General features: G+C 38.6%; 1 protein-coding gene across 1 annotated transcript in view; it reads left to right on the forward strand.

Annotated features, from left to right (window-relative positions):
• The first annotated feature begins 2,898 nt into the window (after positions 1 to 2,898).
• Positions 2,899 to 10,471, forward strand: part of prop1 (PROP paired-like homeobox 1) — a 21,548-nt gene continuing 13,975 nt past the window's right edge. Inside the window, exon 1 of the mRNA XM_043696765.1 lies at positions 2,899 to 3,004. Within this exon, the coding sequence (XP_043552700.1) occupies positions 2,899 to 3,004 (106 nt within the window). The remainder of the gene's footprint in view (positions 3,005 to 10,471) is intronic.

The raw sequence follows: 10,471 nt of genomic DNA on the forward strand, positions 1-10,471 counted from the left end.
TTTCACACTGACTGTGTGCGTGTATGGAATGAGCTGCCAGAGGAGGTGGTGGAGGTGAGTACAGTTGCAACATTTAAAGGCATCTGGGTGGGTACATGAATAGGAAGGGTTTAGAGGGGTTTGGGCTAAATGCTGGCAAATGGGACCAGATCAGTTTAGGTTATCTGATTGGCATGGATGAGTTGGACCAAAAGATCTGTTTCTGTGCTCTATACACACCTGTCCTAATCCTAGATTTTAATGAATTTAAATTTCACTACTTGCCATGGTGGGATTTGAAACTATGTTCCCCAAAACAATAGTTTAGGGTTCTGGATTACCAGCCAGTGACATTACCACTCTGCCACCACCTCTCCAGAATGCCAGTAATTATAACACTTAGACTGTATTAAAATTTAATTAGATGAGCTTGCTTTCTGAATGTTCCATGGCTCACAGAACAGACAATTCCAACTGTAATGTCCATATCTGTGGATCTGAAACTGCCATAGAGGGTTCACTCCCCAATTTCAAATCTCCTGGGCCCTGCATATTAATAAAAATAACCAGCAGTCTTTTCTCCTGAAGTATAAATTGTTGTGATCATTTTAAATTTGATTCATGATTGGAAAGCACTTATTAATGTGCCCAGGTTTATATTAAGAATCAATTTAAGATCTAGTTGTTCTCACTGTGAATCAATCATGCTTGCTAGACCTATATATATTCATGTGCAGAGCTAATTCTCTACAGGTCAAAACATTCCACCATCTCAATTAAACAAAAATGTAGGGGAGACAACTCCTCTATAGCATGCGTTCCCTATAGCATGTCTTGAACAAGCAGAGTCAACATGCCTTATTATAAAAATACGTTAAAGCAGGAATTTTGGGGTAACCATACACTGTTGCAGTCTCCATTTCAATGCCTTGACTGGTCAGAGTCCAGTTGGCAACTAATTATTACCTTGTTTCTCAAGCAATATAAATTGTTGGTCCCTTTACAATTTGATATGCTTGATGAGTTTAAGGTTTAAAAACGCTTCCCCTACAGGTCCCTTTCTCAGCTAAAACTCAACATCTGTACCAATAAGCAATTATATGTTTATGTTTAAGGAAGTAAATTGAGTCCGCCATTATTTAGACAGTCTTATAATGAAGGGCTTTTGCCCGAAACGTCGATTTTACTGCTCCTCGGATGCTGCCGGAACTGCTGTGCTATTCCAGTACCACACTAATCTAGACCCTAGTCTAATAAATGCCAGGAGAATTATAAAATATCATAATGTGGACTTTTCTTTATCCATAACTAAAACCAATTGTAATATAAGTCATCTTGAAAGCAGGGAACTTTCTAGGTCTACATAGGACATGGAGGATTAGCATAAGAGTATTCATGGATGTCTTCTTCAAGACATTACACATGTTTGCTATTAATGTACCCTACATTTTCCCAATGCAACTTGAAATGGCAAACCATCACATTTTCTAACAGATAAAGAGATTTTTTTTCAAATTAAGTTCTTTTTCTCCTGGTTTTGCCATGACCTGCCTGTAGGCATTGCTAGATGAAGCCAAATTAGCAGCATACAGTCGAATTCTCCTCTTTCTTTAACTTCGTTTCAATCGATTTATATTTAACGGGGTTTTGTTCGTAATCATCAGTTTCTGTACAGAAGCAATTAGCTCCATTTTTCTCATTAATTGCTTTATAATTAACAACTTAACACGATTACTGTCCCCGTCGAACAGCAATCTAAAAGCTTAATGAAGCCAGCTTTCAGTTTCCCGTATATTTAAATTTACACATTTTAGACAGATTCCAGTTTAGCTTGATTGTTCAGCATCCTAATTTGAATGAAAAGTAAACAAATGGGTAGGGACATAAAGCCTATTGTCATAGTCTGTAATTTCTGTGCCTGCTATAGAAAATTTAAAAATACGAATTTACAACATTCCTGCGTGTGTTAATGAAACATACAGTTGTTTTGGGTGTCTCGGTACACACTAATTATGCAATTGCAACATTAAGGCCGAAAAGAAAATAATTGACTTGGAACCATGCTAAATATTTCAGGTGCAGATTCATCCTAGCGAAACTGGTGTAAACACTACAATCCTGATGAATAAAGATGCAATCATTAAGGAAGAACACCGTGAACAAAACTACAACAAAATGATTGTAGTCTCAGCATCGTTTGCAGCCCGTGTTCAAATTACACTGAAATATTTCGTGAATGGAATTCCACAATGACATGTATGATCTGAGACTAAACTAACATTTTAAAGTAACACGAGGAAATTGCATGTTTGATTACAACTCTGCAGCTTATTGTCTTTATAATTATAGTATAGGTTAAAGACTGAGGAAAGCTCCCAGAGGGAACCCAGATATCTGTCGAGCGAACAGCTTTTTCGAAAATTCGCCATTGTCTTTTAATAAATTGCTCTGCCTCGTCGACACATCTCATTTTTGTATATGCTGCCAGTTAGGGGTATGTCATTTGGGTTATTAGAGATGAATTAGCTTTTTACAAAAGGGACGCTTAGTTTAAACCTGACGCCTGTCCACCTGAGTGCTGACATACAGCCACCCACCTCGATTTCCCTTGACTTTCCTAGCCATGCATTTCACTTCAGCGCACTTTAATTATTCGAATTAAAGCACAAGCCCATTCACTTGTCCCTCAACCTTGCTACTGCTTGTCTGTAATGGAGAGGTCACCGTATTCATTACTGAGTCCAACCACTTTCATTAGTTTTGTTTTGGACCGTGATTGGTTGCTCAAGGCCAATGGGGTCTTGGTGATGTCATGGAGTGAGTCAAGTAAAGTTGTCAAACTGCGACCAGAGCTGAAGAAGGGGGATAATTCCTTGGAACTGGAGGGCCAACATTTTGGTGCTTCTCTGTAAAATGAGAATGGCTGAAGAAGAGCTGCCAGTTGGTGGACGGGGAGACAAGCTAAAAGGGGATGAATTCCCAGATCTTTATCCAAATCACATCAGTTCTGTCAATTCAACTACAGGTGAGGAAGTTGCAGAAATATAATTCTGCATTCGCATCGGAAACACTTCTGGAACTAATTCCAGTTATTTCATACTTTTATTACAACATGGTCATAATGAATTAGTAATTTAGTCATATAATGAATATTTCCTAAGAAATATTGAATCCATTCAGCCATCACAGATTAATATAAAAAAAAGTTTATATGGCAAAGTCGTGATGTGGAGATTCAAGGCAATATGCTACAGGTTTGCCTCTATGTATATAGACCGGTACATTTAATGGAACGGAAGATATTGAAAAGTTGTTGCTTAATATTACTTGGAAAAGATAAACTATCTCGTCTATATTTTACCTTGCCTACAGTCTCACTTTAAAATATTCCCATTTTATATTTTTTTATGGGAAATTTAAAGATTAAGCGGAAGTAATTACAATTAGTTTCTGTTCACTACTGTATACCGGTTGTTTAAGCAACACATTAAACAAGGTACAGAATTAAAGGTACTCGAAATATGAACACTTTTCTCTCCACAGATGCTGCTAGACCTGCTGAGTTTCTCGAGCAATTTCTGTTTTTTGTTTCAGATTTCCAGCATTCGCGGTTCTTTGTTTTATATTATTACATAATTATTTTGTTTCCTCGAATATTAAAATCTATCTGGACGATAATTTAGCGGAGATGAATAGAATTTCAGTTGTACAACTGATTAGGACAGCAGAGAGTTCCATCCGCAATCTTGTGGGAATCTTTCACGGCGGTGGCCAAGTACATCAGCTTCAAATCCTGTAAAGCTTTCCGATGCGGTGAAGAAACACAAAACTCTTCCAATATATAGGCTCTATTTCACCTTGTAAATGATAAACTATTGATTTTAGTCAGAGGTTCTATCACCTGTAGAAAGTCAAGAAGTTAAATCAAAATAGGCTCTGGACAAGAATGATCGGCTGTCAATCATCAAATATAGAGAAGGAAAACTATAATTGTAGCTGAGTTAGGGGAAAAACTGAGAATCTCGGTCCAGGTGCGAGTCAAGCCGTCTTACAAGGCGGGCCTCGGCCATGTGGACGTACCCGCGCTTCATTGTTGATCAGTCGCCTGCAAATACTAAGGAGCCCTGGTCCAAGGCTTCAGTCTGGTTCAGAGTGCCGCTCAATATTTTAGTCTAAATCCACTGTGTTCGATGCCAAACATACATTTGCACCTTTTTAAAGTAGGATAGGTTTAGTGCCGATATGAATATTAATTTATATCACCATGTAGTTTGGAAATTAATATTCTATTTAATATCGTATTAAGCACCTCGTGGCTTTGTTTTCTTGTGCAAAAATATGCTTGTACAATTTTCTGGTTTTTTTTTAACACAATGTCCCCATTATCTTTAAAGAACAAATAAAACGTGCACGGTTTAGAAATATGTACTTGAGACCGCTTTAGTGAAAACCATTGCAAAAACAGGCAAATTGTAAAACTTTGTATAATTTCCTTTTGTAATCATAGAAGATGTATAATTTTCTACAGTAGGATTGTGCAGATCGTTTAATATTAAGGATTTAAGCCCAATCACACTCTGGGCATTATCATTCATTTATCGCTGTAGGTGAACAGCGCATGTAACGACAAATAGGTGCACTTTCAAATATTGTTAATTTACTAAGAACTTGACAATTTATTTATGTAAAGATATGTGCTAAATATTGATGGAATTATTTTCCCTATTCATTTGTTGTTGGACATGGATATGACCGACTTCCTTCTGTGCTGCCTGAATCTACTTAAGAACCCAAGTCTTTTTAAAATGATTCCACTGCCAATTTCTGTCAATACAATTTGAACTCTCATAAAATTCAAAGCAATAAATGCAATATCAATGAGAGCCAGTTAAAGACTGCAAAACCCTAGGAATGAATCTAACATGTCACTATGATCATCTTTTAAAAAGCCTTAAATTATTAATTTGAATAAAAAAATCCTTCATCTTAATTAGAAAGTTAAAATTAGATATAAAAATTATGTTAGTATTATAGGAAGGCATATATGCCTATCTCCATTAAGCATATTATTAAAGGAATATGGATGTGTAGAGATGAAGACCAGCAAAGAATAATGTCTTGTCATTATCCCTTTGTACATGATAGATAACAATTATACATAAGGTAAGATATATTTTTTCAATGGTTTTGAAGTGTGGAGTTAGTAAATAAAGATCAATACGTAATACAATATTAACTATTCTGCCAGTAATTAGTTAGGTTAGATATTTCAAGATAATACATCTTTTGTCTTGTTTTGTAATGATATCTTCACTTGTCTTCATACAACCTTTTGATATAATGTTCCAAGAGTTTCCATAAAATAAACAATTTCACCTACAGAATAAAATAATAGGTAAGATAACCAAAAACCTGGGTCAAAAATGTAGGGCAGAAAAAGATTAAATTGGAATGGAAATCAGCGCACAAGAACTTGCATCTTCTAAAAATGAATACCGATGGTATGGGGGGGGGGGAATTTATTTCATTTTCAAAACAAATCCAAGTTATACTTTGACTCATCAAATTTTTATTCTCAAAATAATCTTTTAGATAAGAATAGATTGATGCAAACATTTAGCCAAAGATAACCCAGCATTTCACTGATGATTAAAACCTACATATACAGCACAGAAGTTTCTTGGGTGTCTGGACAGGAAAGATGCGGAGAGGGTGTTTCTCCTTGTGGGAGAGTCCAGGATTACGGAGCACAATCTCAGTAAGGGATTCCCCTCAGATGTGGGGAAATTTCTTATGAGGGTAGTAAATCTGTGGAATTCTTCACTACAAAGAACTGTCAAGGTTATGTTGTTAAGACATGTTGTTAATAAATAAAAGAATCAAGGGTATTGGGATAAGGCAAGAAAGTTGACTTTATTATTATATCAGTCAATGATCTCATTGGGCCAGATTGCCTACTTCTGTACCTTCTTATGATCTTATCTGTATAATTTGCATGAAAAAATATCACATTGTGTTCAATAATTGAGCATTTATTGTGCTTCTGTGTATTCTGAGATTGTGGTTCTGAGCATTTTGTGATATTAATTTACAACCAAATGAATAATGGCTAGATTGCAATAAATTATATCAAATACAGCCAAATTTCTGAAAATATTATTTGCCATGACAATAATGGATATCTTGCCTTCTTTTGCAAGCTGTTTGTTTTGCCTTCTTGGGACTTTGCATGCTAACCATCATCTTTGACTTACATTGGTAATCAATGCCTTTCTATAATTGCTAATACTCAAACAGACTAGCTGAACACTCTCAATTTTTAATCTGTTCCCCTGGAAGTGGTATTAGACAGTGTTGGGTAGATATAGATATATAGTCCTACGTGAATTGATTTCTAACTTTTAAAAGTTAAAACAAAAATGTAGACTACTTGCAACAGAAGCTGATTGTATAAAATGTATACCTCAGTTTGAACTAGATATTGAATTACCTGAGTTCATATGTTATCTGACTAACCTGACTACTTTTTTTTTGCAGTAACAGTGAGGGTTGATGAAGGTACAGCAGTTGATGTTTTATTGGGACTTTCAAAAGGCATTTGTTAAAATGCCAATTGGAAGACTTGTTCAGAAAGGAGAAGCTTGTATTGTCCATCTAACAACAGTTCCAATTTACATTTGCTATTATCTACTTTTCAAATTGTGATTCTTGATTAAATGACAGCATGATAATCCTAGCAATGAAAAATTAAGTAAATCTTCTGTGGCACTGATTCAGCAATGCAGATCTTTAACACTCCAGAATTCCTTTTGGTAACTGATTGGTCAGTTTGCTCACTGGGATCTGCAGTGGGCTGTCCTGGCAATTTATTTACAACTGTACTTTAAACTTTTCTTCACTCCTTGAGTTAAAAAGACTTGATTGTATTGGGCTCAGAATGACTTAACTATCACCTGATACAATTATTATTGTTTTCAAATCATAAATTAGCTGGGGAAACGGTGCACACATCCTGCAGCCATCACCTTAAGTCCATGTTTTTACAGATGAATATTGTACACTATTGTGGACAAAATGCACCTATGCCAGTGATGCCCAACTGAGTATCGCTATAACAATGCAGTATTTCCTTATCTTCAAAAGTGTTTGATAAGACCAGAAGTATAACTAGGAGGTATACGGGAAGAGAAGATATTGAAGGTAGCATACATTTTAGGGTTGGTTAATGGAACAAGAACAGTTGAAAAAAAAAGTCATTTTTAATTTGACAGGATGTATCTAGTAGGCAAAAGTGAGGACTGCAAATGCTGGAAACCAGAGTTTAGATCAGAGAGGTGCTGGAAAAGCACAGCAGGTCAGACAACATCCGAGGAACAGGAAAATCGATGTTTCGGGCAAAAGCACTTTATCAGGAATAGAGGCAGGAAGCCTCCAGATTGGAGAGATAAATTGGGGATGGGGGGCTGGGGAGAAAGTAGCAAGTTGTACAATAGGTAAATGTGGGTGGGGATGGAGGTGATAGGTCAGAGAAGAGGGTGAGGGAAGGTAGCAAAGAGTACAGTAGGTGAATGGGGGTTGGGAATGGAGGTGATAGGTCAGAGGGGAGGGTAAAGCGGATAGATGGGAAGGGAGATTGGCAAGTAGGACAGATCATGAGGACAGTGCTGAGCTGCAAGGTTGGAACTGAGGTAAGGTGGGTGGAGGGGAAATGAGGAAACTGGTGAAATCCACATTGATGCCCTGGGGTTGAAGTGTTCCGAGGTGGAAGATGAGGCGTTCTTCCTCCAGGCGTCAGGTGGTGAGGGTGCGGCGGTGGAGGAGGCCCAGGACCTGCATGTCCTTGGCAGAGTGGGAGGGGGAGTTGAAATGTTGGGCCTCAAGGCGGTGGGGTTGATTGGTGCGGGTGTCCCAGAGATGATACTTGAAGCGTTCTGCAAGGAGGCGTCCAGATTCCCCAATGTCAAGGAGACCGCATCGGGAGCAATGGATATAATATGATGTATCTAGTGGCATATTACAAAGACTAATACCTGTTAACAGCTGTTTTAAGTCTGTATCAATGACTTAAATGAGGAAACTGAGTATATTGTCAGCAAACGTTGATACTTTCCTATATAATGTAAGTTTACAAGAAGAGAAATAGGTTATTTGGCCCTTTGAGCCTGCTCCATTATTCAATAAAATCATGCCTCGTCCATTTGTACTGTCTGACCCACCCTTAACCCTTGGTTCCATCAAAAATCTATCTAACTTTGTCTCGAATATACCAATGATCCAGTCTGCACTGCTTTCTGTTGCAGAGAATTCCTCATACACTCATATATTCCTCCTCACTGTCTTAAAAGGGAAACCTATTAATGTTATACTTTGTCTCCTGGTTTGAGTATCCCGCACCTCCCCACTCAGAGACATAAAAAAAATCCTCCTGGTATCCACCCCTATGAAAATGCTTCAAATCTTGTGTTTCAATATGGTCAACTCTCATTCATATTAGCTTCAACGGATCTTGGCCCAAGCTGTTTAACCTTTCCTCATATGTCTTTCATCCCAAGAATGAATCAGGTGAACCTTTAGATGCAAAGAGGCTGCAAAAAGATTTTGATGGAATGGACAGGGCTCTGGCAGATGAAATACAATAAAGACAAATCTGAAATAATTCACCTTGGGAGAAAGAGAGAGGAACAGTTTTATTTTAAATGGTGCAAGCAAGACTGGGAAATATTGTTATTCAGAGGAATCTTGGCCTCTTTATATTTGAATCACAAAGATGACATGCAATCGTGAAGCAAATGACACATTGTAAAGAAATTGGGATATAGAAGTAAAGAAGTCTCACTAATTGTTTTGAGACCACACCTGGAGAGCACTATGTACAGTTTAGTCATCTCACCTAAAGCAGGATTTACTTGTATTAGAGTGCAACATGGATTCACTAGATTGATTTACTGAGATAACAGAACTACCCTTTTGAAGAGAGATTGAATAGACAAGCCCTTTGTTCCCTAAAGCTTAGAAGAATGAGATTATCATAATAGATATTTTAAAATAACTTCTTGAGGAGCTTGACAAGGTAAATGTTGGGAGAATGTTTCCCTGACTAGAGTCCAGGATATGAGAGTCAATTTCAAAATGAGGGGTTGACTATTTAGTGCTGAGGTGAGGAAAACCTTTGCAGTGAACGGACTGTGAACCTTTCAGAATTCTCTACTTCAGGTGTACACCAACAGCTTTTTAACCTATACATATTAGGTTTTTTGATGTGACCAGAACTGAGGGATATGGGATATTGTAAGATCATGTAACTGAGTAGAATATCAAGTGTGATCTTACTGAATGGCAGAGCAGGATTAAGGAACCAAATGGCCTATTCTTACTCCCATTTCTCATCTTTAAAACTCATTGAATGAGTGCTGAAGTTGATACAAACTATCTGGCTCCTTGTTTTCACAAATCATATCATTGTCTCTCTAAGGATCAACAGCAACCATCAGAGACCATAACTGAACATTGCAATCTCTGATCAACCCATTGATGTTCTTTGAAGCTTCTTCTTCAACATCAGCATCTTTTGATGTTGTCTTGAATCAGGGACTGCCTTCTGGTTAGTGCTCAAAACACTCAACCTCATTCTTTCATTTAAAAGTGGAGAGTGCAGGAAACCAGATTCTGGATCAATGGTCCTGGAAGAGCACAGCAATTCAGGCAGCATCGAGGAGCTTCAGCAAAATTGATGTTTCGGGCAAAAGCCCTTCATCAGGAGTAAAGGCAGAGAGCCTGAAGTGTGGAGAGATAAGCTAGGGGAGGGTGGGGGTGAGGAGAGAGTAGCATATAGAGTACAATGGGTGAGTGGGGGAGGAGATGAAGGTGATAGGTCAGGGAGGAGAGGGTGGAGTGGATAGGTGGAAAAGGAGCTAGGCAGGTTGGACAAGTCAAGGGGACTGGAAGTTTGAAACTAGGATGAGGTGGGGGAAAGAGAAATGAGGAAGCTGTTGAAGTCCACATTGATGCCCTGGGGTTGAAGTGTTCCGAGGCGGAAGATGAGGCGTTCTTCCTACTGCCCACTCGACCATGACCCCATCCCCCATCACCAAACCATCATCTCCCAGACCATACAGAACCTCATCACCTCAGGAGATCTCCCACCCACAGCTTCCAACCTCATTGTCCGGGAACCCCGCAATGCCCGGTTCTACCTCCTTCACAAGATCCACAAGCCTGACCACCGTGGCCGACCCATTGTCTCAACATGCTCCTGCCCCACTGAACTTATCTCTACCTACCTTGACACTGTCCTATCCCCCCTAGTCCAGGAACTCCCCACATACATTCAAGACACCACCCACGCACTCCACCTCCTCCAAGACTTCCGTTTCCCCGGCTCCCAACGCCTCATCTTCACCATGGATATCCAATCCCTATACACCTCCATCCGCCATGACCAGGGCCTCCAAGCCCTCCGTTTTTTCCTCTCCAGACGTCCCCAACAGTACCC

Source organism: Chiloscyllium plagiosum, chromosome 9 (genome assembly GCF_004010195.1).
Source record: "Chiloscyllium plagiosum isolate BGI_BamShark_2017 chromosome 9, ASM401019v2, whole genome shotgun sequence".
NCBI classification, from domain to species: domain Eukaryota; kingdom Metazoa; phylum Chordata; class Chondrichthyes; order Orectolobiformes; family Hemiscylliidae; genus Chiloscyllium; species Chiloscyllium plagiosum.